The 22,322-nt window shown below is 55.5% G+C and overlaps 1 protein-coding gene across 1 annotated transcript in view; it reads right to left on the reverse strand.

Annotated features, from left to right (window-relative positions):
• Positions 1-1,983: 1,983 nt before the first annotated feature.
• The window catches only part of LOC128826808 (sialic acid-binding Ig-like lectin 16), a 37,888-nt gene continuing 17,549 nt past the window's right edge, over positions 1,984-22,322 (reverse strand). Inside the window, exons 2-12 of the mRNA XM_054010295.1 lie at positions 8,381-8,530; positions 7,633-8,034; positions 7,185-7,505; positions 5,841-5,894; positions 5,145-5,408; positions 4,811-4,876; positions 4,416-4,682; positions 3,950-4,255; positions 3,723-3,816; positions 3,343-3,466; positions 1,984-2,175 (exon numbers count right to left, since the gene is read on the reverse strand). Of these exons, the coding sequence (XP_053866270.1) occupies positions 1,984-2,175; positions 3,343-3,466; positions 3,723-3,816; positions 3,950-4,255; positions 4,416-4,682; positions 4,811-4,876; positions 5,145-5,408; positions 5,841-5,894; positions 7,185-7,505; positions 7,633-8,034; positions 8,381-8,504 (2,214 nt within the window). The 5' untranslated portion in view covers positions 8,505-8,530. The remainder of the gene's footprint in view (positions 2,176-3,342; positions 3,467-3,722; positions 3,817-3,949; positions 4,256-4,415; positions 4,683-4,810; positions 4,877-5,144; positions 5,409-5,840; positions 5,895-7,184; positions 7,506-7,632; positions 8,035-8,380; positions 8,531-22,322) is intronic.

Consider the following 22,322-nt stretch of genomic DNA (forward strand, 5'->3'; position numbering starts at 1 on the left):
CCCAGCACCACAATGACAACCATTCTGCAGTTTTAGAAGGGATTGTTGTGTCTAATTTTCCCTTGCATTTTATCCTCATCAGATTGTGTATCTGCCTGCACTAGATTGTTGGATAGGGTTACCATATTTTCATTTTAAAAAAGGAGGACACTCCACGGGGCCCTGGCCCTGGCCCAACTCCGCCCCGGCTCCGCCCCTTCCCCAAAGTCCCCGCCCCAACTCTGCCCCCTCCCCTGAATGCTCCGCCCCCTGCTCCTCCCCCTCCCCTGCTTCCCGCGAATCAAATGTTCGCGGGAAGCCTGAAACAGGGGGGCAACAGGGAGGCAGCAGGTAAGATGGGGCTGAGGCGGGGCAGGGCGCGGCTGAGCGGCCCTGGCCAAGAGGCTCTGGCCCCGGCGTCTCCCGCCCAGCTCGGCTCGGGCCCTGGGGCGCCGGCCCCCGGCCCAACACCCCCGGCCAACCACCACTGGCCCAACACCCGCGGCCACGGCCCCTGGCCGAGCACTCCCGTCCCCAGCTCCCAGCCCCCAGCCGAGCACCCCTGGCCCTGGCTCCCGGCCCCAGCCCCGGGCCAACCCCCGGCCCAACACCCCTGGCTGAGCACCGCCGGCCCCGGCTCCCGGCTCCTGGCCGAGCACCCCTGGCCCCGGGCCAGCGCCGGCCCTCGGCCCAACACCCCCGGCCCCGGGCCAACGCCGGCCCAACACCCCCAGCCGAGCACCGCCGGCCCCCCGGCCCCGGTCCGGCCCCCAGCTCCCGGCCAAGCGGCCCCGGGCCAGGTCCCAGGCCAGCCCCCGGCCGAGCACCGCCAGCCCCGGCCCCCGGCCGAGCACCACCGGGCCCTCCCTATTTTCCCGGACATGTCCAGCTTTTTGGGATTTCCCCCCGGATGGGGATTTGAGGCCCAAAAAGCCAGACATGTCCGGGAAAATCCGGACGTATGGTAACCCTATTGTTGGGTCTAATTTCTCCATGCGTTACACACTCATCGGATTGTGTCTGTTTGTTTTCTAGTCTCTTCATTTCCCCTAGGTATCCTCCCCCTGCAACCCACTGCCTCTTTCCCAGGTCGTTGTCATGCCACACCCCCAAACCACAATCAGCCCTCCGCCCTCCAGCTCCTTGCTCACCTACCTCCAGGTGGAGCGAGTGGAATCTCTGTGGCCCGGGGCACCCAGTCCCAGCACAGTCGGGAAAGTTGCTCTGAAATAAACGGCCAAAGAAATAAAGCAGTTTTGCCTTATTTCCGGGCCTGGTGGATGTATCACCCACAACCGGCCGGGGAGGGAAGATTATGCAGGGAGAAGTGGCATTGCTAGATGCCAAGGCCAGAAAGGTGCGTATGTGCCTCAGTTTCCCTGTGTGCTGCATGTGTAATGAGGTGGAAGGAGAGGGTTTATTGTTGGAGAGGGCCAGGTGTGATCTCGCCTGGCAGCCGGGACCCCGCACAACGGCCTGGAGATGGGGAACCCAAACAACTGGTGACCTGGTGACCAGAACCCCCTCCCCCCAGCTTGGAAGGCAGCCAGTTCTGGGCAGCGGAGGACAATGGGCTGAGCAGAGAGGACCCCGGTGACCTGTTTACCTGGGATGGAGGACAAAGGACACAAAGGACAGGGGAGGAGCGTTGGGGCCAGTGATATCGGATGCCCAGGTGGAAGGAGGGGGCTTCTGGACTGGGGGGAGAGCAGTCAGAGCCCACCTGGATGCAAGAGAGACCCAGATGTCCCGTGCTGAGGGAGGCCAGGCCCAAGGGCCCTGAGAGCCTCCTGTGCTGGGTTCAGACGTTCAATAAACCTGTGTGATGCTGGCGGAGAGTCACGGCAGGGTAGAGATCGGGGGGCGTTGCTCCCTCGGGGGGTGGAGGCTCCGGGGGTACAAAACAAGGGGACTTCCTGAGGGGGTCCATGGCAGAGACAGGCCAGCTCAGAGGTGTGGTCCCAGGAGGCGGAGATGCCCAGCCTGGGCCCATGGCGCTAAGGGCTATTTCCACCGGACCGCCGAATACTCTGTGGCGGGGGCCTCTGGAGGCTCCCCCCCTTTGTGCTGCAGCTTGGAGAAGTCGATGGCGGCGTAGTGCAGCTCCTCCGGCTCCCCGGGGCCTAGCGGGGCCTGTGCTGTGGCAGCCCCGTCCTGGATGCCTTTGGTCCGGTGGGCGGCTGGAGTCTTGTGATGCTGAGTGAGAAGCAAGGCAGAGACACCAGGCAGAGACTTGCATCCACCCTGCTGAGCTGATTGCATGGGCTGCCCCAGGCCTCATTTCCCCCACCCTCCGTGCAAATGCATTTCCTGCATCGGGCGTGCACTAGCAAGAGACGGGGGATTGGGTGTGTTTCACACTCGCTGCACACATGAACCAATCCCACGCCAGCACCAGCTCGGTTAATGCATTCACTGCCGTAGCTGTACAGGCCACGCATTAGCAAGATGCATGGGAGTGTGTGCATTTCATGCACTGCGCATGCAGGATTTCATCTCATGCATCTCATCACAGAACAGGTTCAGTGAATGTATTGACTGGATTTCATGCACCGAACATGCATGAACTGCTCCCATGCAGCTTGGGGCAGCGCCGGTTAAATTAATGCATTCTCTGCATTGCCTGCACCAGCCATGCATTAGCAAGATGCATGGGGCTGTGTGCATTTTATGCTCTGTGCATGGTGCGGGCCGAGGGATGTGCTGGCCACCGCTTCCTGCTGCCCCCATTGGCCTGGAGCAGCGAACTGCAGCCAGTGGGAGCCGTGATCGGCCGAACCTGCGGACGCGGCAGGTAAACAAACTGGCCCGGCCGGCCAGGGTGCTTACCCTGGAGAGCCGCGTGCCAAAGGTTGCCGATCCCTGGACTATGCTGATGCATTCATTGCATTTTCTGCAGGGTGCATATATTCGCAACAGACAAGGTGAACCCTGCATGCACTGTCTGAGCATATGCCCCTAATACCATAGCAGGCAGCCGCAGAAATACATTTCTTGCCCAGCTGGTGAATTCGGGAGATGCCCAGGGATTGGCAGCATTGCAGCCCCAATCTAGTTCCGTGCACTTTGTGAATGCACGTGAATGCATTCGCTGCATGTCCTTCCCTCTGAGTGAGACCGGAGGGATGAGGTGCATTTTCTGCATGCAGGAGCCAATCCCATGCAGTTCGGGGAGCCCAGGCTGGTGGCAGGGGTGTATTTCTTGCACCGCGTGGGGGGATCGGGTGCCCTGGTGAAAGCCTGGCTTATATTCATGCTTTCGTTAAGGGGGTGGGAAGGAGAAGAAGTGTGGGGGGGGGGAAGAGAAGAGATGGGGTGGGAAGGGCAGGTGGGCTTGGTCCCCGGCTCCCCGCAGGTACATACCATGGGGATGGTGGGGACGTTACTGTAGATCACGCTGGCCTCATCGGCCGTGTGCTTGGCCTGGCTCCCGTTAGCCATCTCCCCAGCCTCAGCGCTGGGAGGCGCCAGCTCCTGGGCCCACAGCCTGCAGGGAAACAGATCAGGACAGAGGCATGACACACGGGGTGGGGGGTGGTGGTAGAATAGCCCCGTGGGGAGGGAGAAAGGGAGGCACACCAGTATGGGAGGGTAGAGTGCAGGGGACTGGGATAGGCCAGAGAGAGCGGCTTGGGGGAGGGGGCTGGGGGGGCAAGAAAAGCCCAGGGGAGAGGGCAGAGGATCTCAGCGGGATCTCGGCGGTGGGGGCTGCTGGGGGTCAGGGCGGGAGGCCTCAGACTCACTTGATCACACCGAGCCTGAGAAGGAAGAAGACAACGGCGACCCCCAGTCCACAGGCCACCCCGACGCCCAGTAGCTTGCCAGGCTCCTCCGCACCTGCGAAAACACACAGCACAGGGCATGGCTGGGAGAGAACCCAGGAGTCCTGGTTCCCAGCCCCCTCCACCCCCTCCAGACCCCACTCCTCTCCCAGAACTGGGAACAGAACCCAGGAGTCCGAGTGTCTCACCTCTCCGTGGGGGACTGAAGTCAAAGTGCAGGGCGGCGTAGGTCCCATGGGGGTTGGAGCCGAGGCAGAAGATCTGGGGGCCCCTGTCCCAGTTCCCCGTCCAGCTCAGGGTGCTGACGGCCTCGTCCCCCTGGTCCCACGAGCTGACCTGCAGGGCCCCCCGTGAGCCGTTCCCAGCCAGGGACTCCCCGTCCACCTGCCACTGGAGCCGGGGTCGGGGGTGGGAGCGCAGGGAGCAGCTGCAGCTGATGCTGGACCCCTGGTGCTGGCAGGACGAGTTCAGCCCGGTCCCCAGCCGGGGGCTGTCTGGGGAGAGCAGGAAACACAGCGACAATAGTCAGAGAGAGAAACCCAGTGGCAGAGAGTCCCACAGGTTAACCCCACTCACACCGAGTGGCAGGGAGTCGTGTGGGTTAACCCCATTAATATCCAGGTGCAGGGAGTTCCCTGGGTTAATCCCACTCACACTCGATGAGCAGCTGGAACGTCCCCTGGGCAGAGCTCTCCTTGTTCTTGGCCCAGCAGCCATACAGCCCCCCATCCTTGGCCGTCACGTTGGGCAGCTCCAGCCGCAGCTGATTCTCCCCCGCGGGGTGGGCGCCCTCAATGGCTCGGCCCCCCCTCACCCAGCCCAGTGCAGCGGGGGGGCTGCTGGCGATGGAGCAGAGGAACCGCAGGGAGTCGCCCTCCCGGGCCGTGAGCTGTGACCCGTTCCTCACCATGGTGCTGGGATCTGGGAACAAGAATAACACAGAGCCACTTGCACCCTGAGCCAGCCAGTCCCTGCCCAGGGGCCGGATCGGGGCCAACGCCCCTGGAGGGGAAAGGCCTCGTGCCCCACTCCCCACCCCCTAGTGATACCTTGGAATAGCGGGGGGTCGCTCCTGTTAGCTCTGGAGACGGTGATTTCCGGAGTCCTCATTGGAGCTGAAATACCCACGGCAACGTATTAGATTGGAGAGTGACCCCCACTGACCCCCTGCTCCACAGCCCAGCACCCCCAATGAACCCCCGCCCCCCCTGCAGCCCAGCACCCCCCATGGATCCCCTGCCCTCCCCCGGCAGCCTAGTGCCCCCTACTGACCCCCAGTCCACCCCCTGCAGCACAGCGCCCCCTACTGACCACCTGCCCCCTGCAGCCCAGTACCCGCCACTAAGGCCCCTCTGTGTGGCACAGCGCCCCCTAGCACCTTACACTGCACGTGCACACGCAGGGCCCGGCTGGCCAACCCGTAGGAATTCTTTGCCCAGCACCGATACTCCCCAGCGTCCCCTCTGCTGAGATTCGGCAGCTCCAGGTGCCCGGCCCCTCCCTGGCCGGGGCTCAGGGACTCGTTCCCCTTGGCCCAGCTCAGGGTGGCCTCGGGTCTGCTCGAAGCCTCACAGCTCAGGCTCAGGGAGTCGCCCTCCTGGGTCTCCAGAGACACAATGTCGCCCTCAGTTCCCAATGGGGCTGGCCCTGGAAGAGACGATCAGGCAGGTTAGCCCCCCCCCCCCCCGAGAGCTGAGATGCAGCCAGCTCTGGGGTGGGGTGCAGGGGCTGTTTATACAAGGGCCCCTCACCCAGCGTGGAGACGTAGCCAGCTCTGTGGTGGGCGCACAATCTCGGTGCCTTTCCATGGCAGCAGGTCTCCGTTGCAGAGATCAGTCCCTGACCCATCTCCTCCCCACTGCCCAGCACACCCTTAATTCTGTCTGGGGGTCTGGAGACTGAGGGAACCGGGCCCGCTCCCCCCACCACCCTCCCCACAGCCATGCAGCTTCCTTGGGCTCTCCCCTCCGGGCACGGACCAGCCTGGCCTGGCTGAGCCTGGCGCCTGGCCTTGAGCGCGGGCAGAGCATGACTACGAGGTGGTCACTGATTCCCGGGGCTCGCAGCGCGGCCTCTCACCGGGGCGTCTGTTCCTGGTCAGGGTCCCGGTGATGTTGGGGGGCCCGGGTGGGTCTGTAACACAAACCAGACAGGGGAGATCAGGGGGGCTGGACAGCACCGGGGGGGGAGTTGCTAGTGATCACTGAGCCTAGACATGGCCCCTCGCTGTGAGCTCAGCTGGGGGACGGGAAAGTCCCTGAAGTGACACAAGACACGTGGGCATGGAAGTGAAGCGACAGACCCGACTGAGCACCACCCAAGAGGCGCCCAACGGAACCCAGGGGCTGGGTTAGGGCTGCGCCAGGAAACCAGAACCGTGGGAAATGGAAACCCAAGGGACCAAAACTGGTGGGTCAAAATTGGGCCTAATTGGTGGAGTCACTAATGAGGAGCCGGGCTGCTCCGGCCTGGGCACTCGAGCGACTGTCACCAGCGCCACTGTCTGCCAGGCACCTGGGCATTCAGCGTCCTGCTCCCCAAATGTGTCCTCCCCAGGTGGGACAGAGCCAGGGGTCTAAATAACCCTGATCTTGCCCCCACCCCAGACCCAGCCATCACCAGGGACATCAGACACCCCCATAATGGGTCCTTTGCCTTCCCCCCTTGGTTCCTCTCTCCCCAGCCCTCTCCTTTTGCCCCCGGCTTGGCCGTTCAGGGCTGGATATTTTGCAATCCAGCTGCGCCCAGAGTGGCGGCTAAAAGTAACACGCGGAACAGCCGGACTTGGGTCTGTTGGGTCGGGCTCAGGGGCTCGGGATGCGGGTCTTTGATTGCAGCGCGGACGTTTCCTCTGATGTCTGTGTAAACGTTCGGGGTCGGGCTGGGGCCTGGGCTCAGACACGGGGGTGGGGGAGTTTCCTGCTAAATCTCCCTCCGGCTGAAGGGAACAAGGGGCGTCCTTATAGCGAAGCCTGATTTGATCCTTCACGTCGGAGGGGTGGAGGAGATGCGGTGGGATCTCAGGGGGAACTGGGGTGGCTGGTGTGAGGGAGGGAATCTAAGCAAGGGGGGATGGGAATGGGGGGTGGATCCCAGCACAGGAGGATTCTGGGGGCAGGGGACGTTGGGGGTAGAGAGGATCCCAGAAGAGAAGGGCCTGGAGACCTGGGGGTGCAGGTGGGAGGGGGGGAAACCATAGCCAAGGGGGGCAGGAAGGGGTGAAGATCCCAAGGGAGAAGGGGTGCAAGGTGTGGAGGGAAGGGGCCTGGAGTAGAATTGGCTGAGGGTGCATGGTGGGGGGTGGGGATCCCAGCACAGGGCAGAGTTGGGGGAGGGGCTGGATGGCAGGGCTGGGGAGCCCAAGGGTGGGGATCCCAGCAGAGGGGTCTGGGGGCAGCATGGAGGGGCTGATGGGTCACTCACAGACGACATGGAGCTGGACGGTTTTGCTGGTGGAAGGTCCCCATGGAGGCCTGTAGGTGACGCTGCAGACGAGCTCTTTGCCGTGTTTCCCCGGGGTAGGCATGAAGCTGAGTGCGGAGCTGTGGGCCCAGGTGCCGTTTGCCAGCCGGGTTGAGACGTCCTGGGCTGTGTTGATGAACGGCCCCATCCAGGTGACTTGGGGAGGGGTCCCGGAGCAGCGCCCAGGGGCCGTGCAGGTCACAGTCACCGGCTCTCCGGCGAGCAGTGTCCCTGGCAGCCCCCGCGCTGGCGAGATCTGGATCTCTGGCTTCTCCGTCAGCCCTGAGACACCGGGAGAGGGGAGAGAATCACTCGGGGACATGGGGCCTTTCCCCTCTAGGAAAGGGCCCCAGGGCGGGGACTGGTTGGCTCAGGGGGGCTGATCAGTGGTGACTGGGGCTGCTCTTACCTGGCACGGAGATCGTGAGCGTAAGGTCAGTGCCATCGGCACTGGTGCGGTAAGTGTATTTAAAGTCTCCCTCGACTCGAAGGAAATATCTCCCTGCATCCGTCTGTCGGGCGTCGCTGATTTGCACGGAGCAGTCGCCGCGCGCTGGATTCTCCGCCAGCCGGAACCGGCCCTGGGTCTCCTGCGACACCCACCGGCTGGGGTCACTGCTGGCCACGGGCGGATTCAGGCCCACAACGGCCAGATCCTTGTACCAGTATCTGTAGAGCCGGGCCGGGGAATTCTTAGTGTCATACGAGGCTGGGTACTTGAAGTTGCAGGGGACGAGAACGCAGAGACCCTCCTGCACCGACACCGACTGCGGCACCGTCAGGGTAAATCCGAGCAGCTGGGATAGGGACCCTGCATGGATGGAGAGGGATTGAAGTGGGACCCATAGAGAGCAGAGACCAACCCTGAGCTGCACCCCTCTGCTCTGCCGGTGCCCCTCACTCCCGATCTGCAGCCCCTTGTGAGCCCAGCCCTGGGTCCCCGACCAATTCTCACCCCATTTAATTTCCATTCCTCCCTCCATCGAGCGCCCTGCCCGCTCCCTGTCACTCAGTGCCCCCCTAGCACCACAGTGGGGCACTGGGCTCCCCTCCCTCTCTGGCCAGTCTCCCTTTCAAGTTCTGGGACAGATCTGGCACTGCTTAGTGCAGGTTCTGCCCTTCCCCCCGCACTGGGGCTGTAGGTGCTGCTTACTTACCCCTCCAGAGCAGGGCGAGGATCAGGACCCTCAGCGTGGCAGGACCCCCTGCTCTCCAGAGGGGGCCCTGAGGCGGGAGCTCCCTTTCCCCGGCATCCTGCTGTGGCAGCAGGGCTCTGCCCATGGCTGGGGCGTCCGGCTGGGACAGACCTAGAGACAGACGGGGGGTGGGAAGTGTGAGAGCAGAGGCTGTTTGCGGGGACAGATCTGCCTGGGGGACTGTCAGTATTGCTGGGTTCTGCAGGGGGCTGATCTGGAGCTGCTGGCAGTTCAGTGACCCCCCGAAATCACCAGGCTGTCCTGAGAGATCGTGGGCTAAAAAAATCCTTAAATTGGTGAAAAAACCTGAGATTTTCTCTAAAAATCATGAGATCGGCCAGAAAATCCCAAGCTGGTGTCAGAAGATGGTGGGAAGGCAGCACTGCTCAGTGTCTGTTTGCTTCAGTCTTCCCACAAAAACAACATGTGAGCGAGCGACCAGTGAAGTTACCACAGACAACAAAGGGGGAAGGCTGCAGATCGGGATAAGTGAAGAACACGTCAGAGATTTTCCGACCAATTTGAATAAATTCAAATCAGTGGGGTGGGACGCTGTTCAATCCAGGGGGCTGAAGGAATTAGTTGGAGCTACTGGCAATAATATTTGCAAACTCCTGGATGCCAGGAGAGGTCCCAGAAGACGGGGGAAGGGCTAACAGAGGGGACATCTTTAAAAGGGAAAAAAGAGGAGCCGGGGAACTATAGACCAGTCAGCCTGACCTTGACACCTGGAAAGCTACTAGAGCAATGTATAACACCTTCAATTTGTGAGGACGAAAGGGTGATCACCAGCATGGATTCACCAAGAGAAAATTCTGCCAAACCAGCTTGATTTCTTTCTTTGATGAGGTAACTGGTTGGGGGCAGGGGGAAAGAGGTGGACATAACATACCTGGACTTCAGCAAGGCTTTTGACACAGTCCCACATGACATTCTCATAAGTAAGCTGGAGAAGACTTCTGAAGGAACTCAAATGTGAAATTGCAGAACTATTAATTGTGGTATGTAACCTATCATTTAAATCAGCTTCTGTACCAGATGACTGGAGGATAGCGAATGTGACACCAATTTTTTAAAAAAGGCTCCAGAGATGATCCCTGCAGTTAGAGTCCACTAAGACTAACTTCAGTGCCCAGCAAATGGTTGAAACTATAGTAAAGAAGGGAATTATCAGATGCATAGATGAACATGATTTGTTGGGGAAGAGTCAACATGCTTTTTGTAAAGGGAAATCATCCCTCACCAATCTACTAGAATTTTTGGAAGGAATCAACAAGCATATAAAATGATGGGGTCTAAATTAGCTGTGACCACTTCGGAAAGAGATCTGGGAGTCACTGTGGATAGTTCTCTGAAAACATCCACTTGATGTGCTGGGGCCGTCAAAAAAGCGAACGGAATGTTGGGAATCATTAAGAAAGGGATAGATAATAAGGCAGAAAATGTCATATTTCCCCTATATAAATCCGTGGTGCACCCACGTCTTGGATACTGCGTGTAAGTCTGGTGGCCCTATCGCAAATTGGAATTGGAAAAGGTTCAGAAAAGGGCAACAAAAATGATTAAGGGTGTGGAACGTCTCCATATGGGGAGAGATTAATAAGACTGGGACTTTTCAGCTTGGAAAAGAGACGACTAAGGGGGGATATGATTGAGGTCTATACAATCCTGACTGGTGTGGAGAAAGTAAATAAGGAAGTGTTATTTACATAACACAAGAACTAGGTGTTACCCAATGAAATGAATAGGCAGAAGGTTTAAAACAAACAAAGGCAACTATTTCTTCACACAACGCACAGTCAACCTTTGCCAGAGGATGTTGTGAAGGCCAAAACTATAACAGGGTTCAAAAAGAACTGGATACATTTGTGGAGGATAGGTCCATGAATGGCTATTAGCCATGATGGACAGGGATGGTGTCCTTAGCTTCTGTTTGTCAGAAGCTGGGAATGAGCGACAGGGGGTGGATCACTTGATGATTCCCTGTTCTGTTCATTCCCTCTGGGACACCTGACATTGGCCACTGTCGGAAGACAGGATACTGATCTAGATCAGGGGTCTCAAACTCAAATGACCAAGAGGGCTGCATGAGGACTAGTGCATTGGCCCGAGGGCTGCATCACTGACACCCACCCCTTGCTGCTCCCGGCCCCACTCCCACTCCACCCCTTCCATGAGGCCCTGCCTCTTCCCACCCCTTCCCTGCCCCCATTCCAACCCCTTGATTTTAGGGGTAGGCTTTTCTGGAAACCCCTTTTGTTGAATTGTCTGAGCGATTCAACCCACGGGGGTGGCAGGCAGAGGTAGAATATTGTGAGAAAGGGGGTTTCCCTGCTTTTGATTTTGTTTTTTCACCTGGGAAAATGTGACAAAAGAAAATGATGCTAGAGCTTATGAGCGAGCCAAGGTGGGTGAGGTATTCTCTTTCATTGGACCAACTTCTGCTGGGGAGGGAGACAAGCTTTGGAGGTGCTGTTTGAAGAACGGTAAGCAGCCCCACATGGTGTTCCCTCGCCTGTGTTTCCTTGCAAGAGAAGGCTGCCAGGGTTTTGTTTGCTGACCCCGCTTCCTGGCTTTCTTTCAGCCTGTTGCTTTTGGTTTCCATCAGAGGCAGATGAAAATGCAGGCTCCAAACTGGCTCTTGGGAATGTCACAAACTCCCTATAAATCAGATGGGGCTATCTGAGCAAGTTAAGATTCTCCATTGCTTGCACCTTGCAAACGCAGGCCTTGTGTACACTAGAGATTTGCTGACAAAAATATTATCGACAACCAAAAAGCATTATAATAACATCGGTGGTGCATGTTCACACTACACGTCATGTGCTGACAGAGCGCATCCGCACTTGGGGCTTTAGCATCAACAGTGAGAGCAGTGCACTGTGGGTAGCTATCCCCAGGTCTAGGTTGGATATTAGGAAACGCTATGTCACTAGGAGGGTGGTGAAGCACTGGAATGGGTTACCTAGGGAGGTGGTAGAATCTCCTTCCTTAGAGGCTTTTAAGGCCAGGCTTGACAAAGCCCTGGGTGGGATGATTTAGTCCAGGGGTCTCAAACTCAAATGACCAGGAGGGCCACATGAGGACTAGTGCATTGGCCCGAGGGCCGCATCACTGACACCCATCCCTTGCTGCCCCCAGCCCCGCCCCCACTGCACCCCTTCCCTGAGGCCCCGCCCCTGCCCCGCCTCTTCCTGCCCCTTCCCTGCCCCCATTCTAACCCCTTCCCCGAAGTCCTCACCCCAACTCTGCCCCCTCCCTGCCCCCAGGGGGTGCAATAGGGGTGTGATGGGGGCTCAGGGCAGGGAGTTGAGGTGCAGGAGGTGTTCAGGGTATGGCAGGGGGCTCAGGGCAGGGAATTGGGGTATGGGGTGCAGGAGGGGTGAGGGGTGCAGCAGGGGGTTGGGGTGCAGGTTGTGGCAGGGAGCTCGGCAGGGAGTTGGGGTGCGGGAGGGTGTGGGATGTGGCAGGGGGCTCCGGACAGGGGGTTGGGGTGCAGGCTCCAGCCCGGCACCGCTTACCTAGAGCGGCTCCGGGGTGGCAGCACCGTGCACCGTGGCCAGGGCAGGCTCCCTGCCTGCCTGCCCTGGCCCTGCTCAACTGTGCTCCACTTCAGGAAGCAGCTGGAGTCCCCAGGGGGGAACGGTGCCATGTGCTGCTCTTGCTCCTCCAGGTACCTCCCCCAAAGCTCCCATTGGCCGCAGTTCCCCGTTCCCGGCCAATTGGAGCTGTGGGGGGCAGTGCCTGGAAGCGAGAGCATGGAGCCCTCTACTCCCCCCCCCCACCCGCCCGGGGCTTGAGGGACATAGTTCCAGCTGCTTCGGGGAGCGGTGCGGGGCTCGCGGCACCACGGGGTAGGCGGGGGGGCGTGGGGAGCTTGGCAGGCCGCATGAAAGAAACCCGCGGGCCATGTGTTTGAGACCCCTGATCTAGATGGACCTTTGGTCTGACCCAGTATGGCCCTTCTTATGGAGAAATGTGGGTTCGGTGGAACTACCATTAAGTGGATACATAACTGGGTAAACAACCACAAACAATGACTAACTCTTAATGGACAATGTGGGATTGGAGGGAGGTCTCAAGTGGTCCCATGTTGTTTAACATTATTATCAATGACCTGGATGTAGGACTAGGGAGCAGACTGATCAAATCTGCAGAAGACACAAAGATGCGGGGAGTTGCCAACACTTTGGAAGATGGAGCTAAAATTCAGAGGGATCTCGATAAATTGCAGAACTGGGCTGTAGACGACACAATGAAATTCATGAAGGACAAATGGAAGGTGCTCCCCTGAGGGAAGAAAAACCAAATGCACAAATACAGGATAGGAAAGAACTGGTTTGGCAGCAGCACTGCTGGGAAGGATCTGGGTGGATCACAACCTCAGTATGAAGCGCATGCATCTGACTAAGTGGGTATTCACTGATGAAAGCTTATGCTCCAATACATCTGTTAGTCTATAAAGTGCCACAGGACTCTGTCATTTTTTACAGATCCAGACTAACACGGCTACCCCTCTGATACTTAACCTCAATATGAGTCAGCAATGCAATGCTGGTGCAAAAAAAGCAAATGCATTAACAGAGGCAGAGCATGCAAGTCAGCCCTCTCTTGGGGCAGGGATCAGTAACTAGCATCAGCTGGTCTGCTCTGTTCTCTAGAGGGTCTTGGGTGCCTGGCGGTCATCACAGAGAAAACAAAGTCATAACCATCAGGGCAACAAACAGATCATCTACTGGTCATATAAATAGTACAGACAGCTTCCTCGTGTTTCCCAGGCCCATGGGTCTGATTCAGAAGGGCAGGGAGGGGGCGGGATACCAGGCTAGATTGGCCCATGATGGGATTTATCCAGAGGGTTAGGGAGGGGGCAGGGTATCAGGCTAGATGGGCCTGTTGGCCTCACCCGGGGTGACAGTTCCCCCAGCTGAGGTCTCATTCTCCATTTCCTGAGTCCTGTGAGATTCCAATTTCTTGTCGGCTCTTCGGTGGCTGAGGAACAGCCTGATCTACACGCTGGACTTGGGCAGGGTGGATTCCCTGGCTCCCGGGCTGTCCTTCCTTCTGCTTCCATGAGAGCAGCAGAGTGTCCTGAGAGAGAGATTCTGGGGTATGTATGTGGCTGGCAATCTGGATAGATAGATAGATAGATAGATGGGTGGGAGGATGGGATGGTAGGTGAGTAGGTAGCTGGGCCAGTTGGTAGGTGGGTAGATGGATACATAGATGGGTGGGTAGGTAGTTAGGTGGGTAAGTGGGTAGATAGGAAGTAGGTGTGACCGGTTGGATCTCAGAAACCCCCTTGGGAACTGCCAACTGATGTTCCAAGACTACTTCTGCCCCTGCTTTCCCTGCCAGCCTGGGACTCCAGCACCCTGTCTTCTTCAGCCAGACACACCCATCTGCTCCAACTCAGACTCAGGGTCTGAACCATGTCCCCTAACAGCTGCAGACTTCACTGAAAGCAGCTCACAGAAGTGTTCCTGTCTATAACACTCAGATGCCCAACTCCCAATGGGGTCAAAACCCTAAATAAATCCGTTTTACCCTGTTTTAAATTGTTCGCCCTCTATAACACTGATAGAGAGGTATACACAGCTGTTTGCCCCCCCCATATTAATACATACTCTGGGTTAATTAATAAGTAAAAAGTGATTTTATTAAATACAGAAAGTAGGATTTAAGTGGTTCCAAGTAGTAACAGACAGAACAAAGTGAATTACCAAGCAAAATAAAATAAAACATGCAAATCTAAACCTAATACAGTAATAAAACTGAATACAGATACTATCTCATCCTCAGAAATGTTCCAATAAGCTTCTATCACAGATTGGAGGCCTTCCTAGTCTGGCATAATCCTATCCCCTGGTACAGCCCTTGTTCCAGCTCAGGTGGTAACTAGGGGATTTCTCATGATGGCCGCCCTCTTTTCTCTGTTCTACCCACTTATATATCTTTTGCATAAGGCAGGAATCCTTTGTCCCTCTCTGCCCCTCCCTCCCCCACTGGAAAAGCACCAGGTTAAAGATGGATTCCAGTTCAGGTGACATGATCACATGTCACTGCAAGACTTCATTGCCCACTTGCCAACACACACATATACAGGTAGACTAACAGGTAAACACAGCCATCTGCAGACAATGCTCCTGGTTAATGGGAGCCATCAAGATTCCAAACCACCATTAACGGCCCACACTTTGCATAATTACAATAGGCCCTCACAGTTATATTTCATATTTCTAGTTGCAGATACAAGAGTGATACATTTATACAAATAGGATGATCACACTCAGTAGATTATAAGCTTTGTAATGATACCTTACAAGAGACGTTTTGCATGAAGCATATTCCAGTTACATTATATTCAAACTCATTAGCATATTTTCATAAAATCTTATAGAGTGCAACATCACACCTATTATATCAATATCCTCATTTAGTACGAGGCACTCTACTTCACCCACCTTATTATTTAGACTTCTAGTACTGGTATATAAGCGTTTGATAAACTTGTCATTTTTTGGCTGTCCCCTATTGCATGATGTAATTGAATGGGACTTTTTTTTCATTTGACTGTTTCTCATCAGATCCTTCCTGTATTTCATCATTTTCCATCCTCTCCTCCTTATTAGGACATAGGGACTCTCCATTTATAGATCCTCCCCTAAGGGATGTCTCTGTCCAAACCACATGCTCCTCTGCACCTGTTGGCTTTCCCCCAGCCCTTAGTTTAAAACTGTTCTACGACCTTTTTAATTTTAAGCACCAGCAATCTGGTTCCATTTTGGTTTAGGTGGAGCCCATCCTTCCTGTATCGGCTCCCCGACTCCCAAAAGCTTCCCCAGTTCCTGATAAATCTAAACCCCTCCTCTCTACACCATCACCTCATCCACGCACTGAGACCCTGCAGTTCTGCCTGTCCAACTGGCCCTGCATGTGGAACTGGGAGCATTTCAGAGAATGCTCCCATGGAGGTCCTGGACTTCAATCTCTTACCTAGCAGCCTAAATTTGGCCTTCAGGACCTCTCTCCTGTTCTTCCCTATGTCACTGGTACCTACATGTACCACGACCACCAGCTTCTCCCTAGCACTACACATAAGCCTATCTAGATGTCTCAAGAGATCCGAAACATTCACCACAGGCAGGCAGGTCACCGCATGGTTCTCCCGATCATCGCAAACCCAGCTATCTATGTTTCTAATATTTGAATCACCCATTACTAATACCGGTCTCTTCCTAATAACTGGAGTTCCCTCCCGCAGAGAAGTATTCTCAGTGTGAGAGGATACCTAGGGTGACCAGATGTCCTGATTTTGATAGGGACAGTCCTGATTTTTGGGTCTTTTTCTTATATAGGGTCCTATTACCCCTCACCCCCATCCTGATTTTTCACATTTTCTGTCTGGTCATCCTAAGGATACCACATCATCTGGGAGGAGGGTCCCAACTATGGGATTGTTTCCCTCTGCTCCAGTTGGATGTTCTCCTCCCCTGAGGCTTTTATCCTCCTCAACAGCACAGAGGCTGTCAGACCGGGGGTGGGACCGTTCTACTGTGTCTCATCTATGTATCTCTCTGTGTCCCTCAGCTCAGCCACTCTGGTCTCTAAAGTCAGTACACGGTCTCTGAGGGCCAGGAGCTCCTTGTACTGAATGCCCCTAGGGTGGGTAATCAGACATGCTGCATTGGGTGCAATAAACTGGGTAGTTCCCACTCTGTTGCTGGATTTCTGCCTGCATTGTCTTTTTACTCCTGAAGCTTGTTCCCTTGTTGGTGCTTTGTTTTTATCAAGCGGTGTCTTGACCTTTAAGTGCAAAGAATGTTAGGTGTGTCTAGGCCCTGCTCACACTCCCCCTGTAAACTCCCTCGCCAGACTCCCCGGTTAGCCGCTCCTGTTTGCTAGCTCCTCTGGTCGCTTAGGAGCGGGTTTTTTAAAGCCCTGCTCTGCCTGAGTAGCCCTGCCCCCTTTTTAAGGGTTGATTGGATGCCTGGTTGAACTGCTTCTTGCGGCTGTCAAGTTGCCCCGTGTACGGCTTCATAAGCCACGGCATTAAGGGGTAGGCGGGGTCTCCCAGGATCACAATGGGCATTTCCACTTCCCCTCCAGTGATCTTCTGGTCCGGGACGAAAGTCCCTTCTTGCAGCTTCTTAAGCAGGCCAGTGTTCCGAAAGATGTGTGTGTCATACACCTTCCCGGGCCAACCTGCGTTAATGTCTGTGAAACGCCCACGGTGATCCACAAGCGCCTGGAGAACCATAGAGAAATACCCCTTGTGATTAATGTACTCAGTGGCTAGGTGGTCTGGTGCCAGAATTGGAATGTGCCTGCCATTGATCGCCCCTCCGCAGTTAGGGAAGCCCATTTGTGCAAAGCCATCTACAATGTCACACACGTTGCCCAGAGTCACGATCTTTCGGAGCAGGATGCGATTAATGGCCCTGCACACTTCCCTCAACAGGAGTCAAATGGTCGACTTTCCCACTCTGAACTGGTTAGCAACCGATTGGTAGCAGTCTGGAGTAGCCAGCTTCCACAGTGTGATTGTCACGTGCTTCTCCAATGGCAGGGCAGCTCTCATTCTCATGTCCTTGTGCTGCAGGGCTGGGTGAGCTCATCACACAGTCCCATGAATGTGGCTTTCCTCATGTGAAAGTTCTGCAGCCACTGCTCATCATCCCAGACGTGCATGACTAAGTGATCCCACCTCTCAGTGCTTGTTTCCCGAGCCCAAGAGCGGCGTTCCACTGTGGTCAGCACCTCCATGAATGCCACAAACAATCTCATGTCGTAGCTACTATGCGTGGTCAGATCAATGTCACACTCCTTTTGCCTTTGTAGTTTAAGGAATAACTCCACTGCCACCCATGACGTGTTGGTCAGAGCGAGCAGCAAACTGATCAACCATTCAGGATCCATTCCTGCAGCCCGAAGAGGCAGGGCTGGGCGTGCAGGACACAAACCGTTGAAAGATGGCGCCAAATGCGGACAGAAGCACAGGGATTGCTGGGTTGTGAAGCAATGCATCATGGGGCATTGGGACAGGATCCAGGATGCCGTGTGACCCCATCTGCCTTTCCACAAGTCTTAGCGGCAGAAGAGAAAGAGGAGCTCTATGGGATAACTGCCCAGAGTGCACCGCTCCGAATAGCGCCGCAAGTGCTGCAAGTGTGAACACTATTGCGCAGGCAGCTGTCAGTGTGAACACACAACAGCGGTTTCCCTTCAGTGCTCTCTGAGCGGCGCTGTAACTGCTGGCACTTTGCCAGTGTAGACGTGCCCTTAGAAAACCAGCTCATCTTGGTTTAGCAATTGCTAGTGACGGAGAATCCACCATGGCCCTTGGTAAGTTGGCCCAGTGGTTAAAAATGTCTACCTCCTTTCCAGTCCGAATCTGTCGAGCTTCAACTTCCAGCCGCTGGATGGTGCTAGACCTTCCTCTGCTCGACTGAAGAGCCCGTTATTATATATTTGTTCCCCCTGTGGGTTCTTATAGACCGGGATCAAGTCACCCCTGAACCTGCTCTTTGTTAAGCTAAACAGCTGGAGCTCCTGGAGTCTCTCACTCTGAGGCAGGTTTTCTAACTGTTTCATCAGTCTCCTGCCTCCCCTCTGAGCCCTCCCTGATGGGTCAACGTCCTTCTGGAACTGCGGGCACCAGAACTGGACACAGGATCCCAGCAGCGGTCACACCAGGGCCAGATCCAGAGGGAAAATCACCTCCCAGCTCTGACTCCAGAGCCCACTGTTGATACACCCAGGCCGGCCGCAGCTGTTTTGGCCGCAGCATCGCACCGGGAGCTCATGTTCAGCTACTTATCCAGCATCACCCCCGAATTGTTGTCAGAGTCCCTGCTGCCCAGGAGAGCGTCCCCCATCCTGTGAGTCCGGCTGATACCTTGTGTTCCTAGGTGAACATGTTGACATTTAGCCCTATTAAAACACACACTGTTTGCTTGTGCCCAGTTTACCAAGCGACCCGGAGTGCTCTGTAGCAGTAACCTGACCTTGTCATTATTTAACACTCCCCCATCTGTGTGTCATCTGCAAACTGGATCAGGGCTGATTTTATGTTGTCTTACAGGTCATAGAAAAAAGGTGTTAACGAGCGTTGGGCCAAGAACAGTTCCCTGTGGGATCCCTCTGGAAACACGCGTTTGCTGCTGATTCCCCGGTGTCAATTACCTCTGGAGATCTAGCAGTTAGCCAGTTTTGAATCTGGGTCACAGTAATTTCGTATCCTTCTAGATTTTGAATCAAAATATCGTGCGGAGCCAAGTGAAACTCCTTATGGATGGCAATGGATATTACATCATCACTGTTGCCTTTAGCAACAATGTGAAAATCAAAGGCCCTGTGTGTGTGTGTTATTTGTACTGCAATAGTGCTTTTGAAACCCTGGCTGAGCTCAGGGCCCCGTCGTGCCGGGCACTGCACAGATACAGACAGAGACAGGCCCTGTGCCAAATAAGACTGGGGCCCCGTGTGCTGGTGTGAAGAAGTTGGGGATTTTCACAGTGGTTTACATGAATGCTGTGTGTGTGCCTCAGTTTCCCTGTGTGCTGTGTGTGAAATGAGGTGGTGGAAGAGGGTTCGTTGTTGCAGAGGACCGGTGTGACCTTGCCTAACAGCCGGGACCCCGGACAATGGCCTGGAGATGGGGAACCCTAGTAACTGGTGACCAGGAGCTCCCCCCATCTTGGAAGGCAGCCAGTTCCAGGCAGCAGAGGACAGTGGGCTTAGCAGAGAGGACCCAGTGACCTGTTTACCTGGGATGGAGGACAAAGGACACAAAGGACAGGGGAGGAGCTGTTGGGACCAGTGATATCGGATGCTCAGCTGGAAGGAGGGGGCTTCTGGGCTGGGGGGAGAGCAGTCAGAGCCCACCTGGATGCAGAAGAGACCCAGATCTCCCGTGCTGAGGGTTGCTAGGCCCAAGGGTCCTGAGAACTGCCTGGGCTGGGTTCAGACGTTCAATAAACCTCCTGTGTTATGCTGGCGGAGAGTCATTGCAGGGTAGAGATCGGGGGCATTGCTCCCTCTGGGCGTGGAGGCCCTGGGGGTCCAGGGCGAGGGGACCACGGCAGAGACAGGCCAGCTCTGAGGTGCGATCGAAGGAGGCAGTGGGGCTAGAGGGCCTAACCCCGGAGACAGAGTGCAACCGTCCCGGGGAGGGGTGTGTGTGTGTCATGCCAAAGGAGGGTCACTCCCAGGGGCTGTACAGAGCCCAGTGAGAATGTGTCCTGGGAGTCCGTGACAGCTGGGGGCGGCCCAGACACATAAGAGACAGGCCTTGCCCCAGCTGGGATCAGGGCTGTCAGGGTTCCCTCCCCACTCTGAACTCTGGGGTACAGATGTGGGGACCCGCATGAAATACCCCCTAAGCTTATTTCTACCAGCTTGGGTTAAAAACTTCCCCAAGGCACAAATCCTTCCTTGTCCCTGGACAGTATCACTGCCACCACCAAGGGAGTTAGACAAAGATTCAGGAAAAGGACCACTTGGAGTTCCTGTTCCCCCAAAATATCCCCCCAATCCCCTTCACCCCCTTTCCTGGGGAGGCTTGAGAATAATATACCAACCAAATAGGTAAACAAGGTGAGCACAGACCAGACCGTTGGGTTTTTGGACACTAAAAATCAATCAGGTTCTTAAAAGCAGAACTTTATTATAAAGAAAAAAGTAAAAGAAGCACCTCTGTAAAATCAGGATGGAAGGGAATTTTACAGGGTAATAAGATTGAAAACACAGAGGATTCCCCTGCAGGCAAAACTGCAAAGTTACAAAAAACAGGAATAAACCTTCCTCTTAGCATGAGGAAAATTCACAAGCTACAACAAAAGATAATCTAACGTATTTCCTTGCTATACTTACAATTTTTGTAACCTTAGATGCTTATTTCAGGTAGGGTTTTAGGAGAGGTTTTTTTCTTGCCCTGGCCCCTCTCCGTCCCGAGGGAGCACACACAAAGTGCACAAACAAAACCTCCCCCTCCCCCCCCACATTTGAAAGTATCTTCCTTCCCCATTGGTCCTTCTGGTCAGGTGCCAACCAGGTTATTTGAGCTTCTTAACCCTTTAGAGGTAAAGGAGGGATTTTATGCTCCCCTTAGCTGTATGTTTATGACAAGGGCCCTATTGTGCCAGGTGCTGCTCAGACACAGCGAGAGACAGGCCCTGCCCCAGCTGGGATCGGGGCCGTGTTATGTCCGGCCCTGCCCAGAAACCAGCTGCAATCAGGGCCTTCCAGGGGAAAGGCAGACGTGAAAACTGATTCTTTACTGGACACAAATAAGTCAGAGTTGTTAGTGGCCCTTTGTTTAAAAAGTAGCAGTGACAAAAAATGACACATGAAAATCTATTTCAAGTAACAGCTTGTAAACAGGGAATTTTACAGTCGGATGTTTTTAGATTTGGAGTGAACAAGTTACCTTCAATAGAACATTGTTATTACGAAGTTATAATCACGGGGCACTGCTTGACCTAGGCAGAGACCAGGGCCCCGTTGTGCCAGGCGCTGCCCAGACACAGCGAGAGACACTCCCTGCCCCTAAGAGTTTATAAGATAAACAACCCAGGGGACCAGGAGTATCCTAACTGAGACTGAACAGATGCAGCAACTTGGCCAAGCTCACCTACAGTGTTCTTAGTGGAGCAAGGATTAGAACCCAGAAAGCCTGAATACCCGACCAGCCCCTTAGCCACAAACCCATCTCTTTAGTCCTACTAGAGTGATGAGATGTCCTGATTTTGGGGACTTTTTCTTGTACAGTAACTCCTCACTTAACGTTGTAGTTCTGTTCCTGAAAAATGCAACTTTAAGTGAAACGATGTTAAGCGAATCCAATTTTCACATACAATTTAATGTAAATGGGTGGGGGTTAGTTTCCAAGGAAATGTTTTGGGGGCAGACAAAAGGCATTATATACTGTACTGTGGTGGGGAGGTGCCCCTGGCTTACCCCACACAGGCACAGCCCGCTGCAGGCAATGAGGCAAGCAAGGACGCTAGGAAGCACCTTGTGCAGCAGCAGCTTTCCCCCAGAAGAACAGGTGCTGACTTTGCCGGGAGATGCTCCAGCCCTGCCTCTTCCCGTCCCCACTCCACTCCAGGCCTGTCTCTTCCTGTCCCCACTCCACCTCCTCCCCAGAGCATGCCACGTCCCCGCTCCTCCCCCTTCCTCCCAGCACTTCCCTGCCACCAAACAGCTGTTTGGCAGCACGTAAGACTTTCGGGGAGGGAGGGGGAGGAACGGAGACGCGGCGCTTCCCCGCTCCTCCCCCTCCCACCAGTGGCGGATTTAGAGTTAGTGGGGCCCTGTGCTCAGCTTCATTTTTGGGCCCCCCCATGGGGGGAGCATTCTCTCTTATCTCCCCCCCCATTTTACATTCTTTTTTCTTCATTCTCCTCCTGGGGCTCAGGGTGGGATGAGGGTCTGGGAGGGAGTTAGGGTGCAGGAGGGCGCTCAGGGTGGGGGTGCAGGAGGAAGCTCAGGGTGGGGTGCGGGGTCTGGGAGGGAGTGAGGGTGCGGGAGGGGGGATCAGGGTGTGAGCACGGGCCGGAGGACTCAGGAGGAGCAGGGGCAGCCGCGCAGCCAGCGGCCGGAGAGAAGCGGCGCTTTCCCCTTCAAAGCGCCGCTTCTCTCCAGTTGGCTTTGAAGGGGAAGTGCTGGGAGGGAGAGGAGGCGGAGAAGAGGAACTTGTGCAATGCTCCCTTGTAAAGTCCCTTGTAAAGTCAGCCAAACCACGTTAGAAAGGAGCATTGCACAACTTTAAAGGAGCATGTTCCCTAATGGAGCAGCGACGCAACTTGGAAACGTTAAGCGGGAGGACATTAAGTGAGGAGTTGCTGTATAGGCAGTGATGAACTGCCAAAAACTTAACAACCGGTTCCCTCCTCACCCC

This window comes from Malaclemys terrapin, chromosome 21 (genome assembly GCF_027887155.1).
Source record: "Malaclemys terrapin pileata isolate rMalTer1 chromosome 21, rMalTer1.hap1, whole genome shotgun sequence".
NCBI classification, from domain to species: Eukaryota; Metazoa; Chordata; order Testudines; family Emydidae; genus Malaclemys; species Malaclemys terrapin.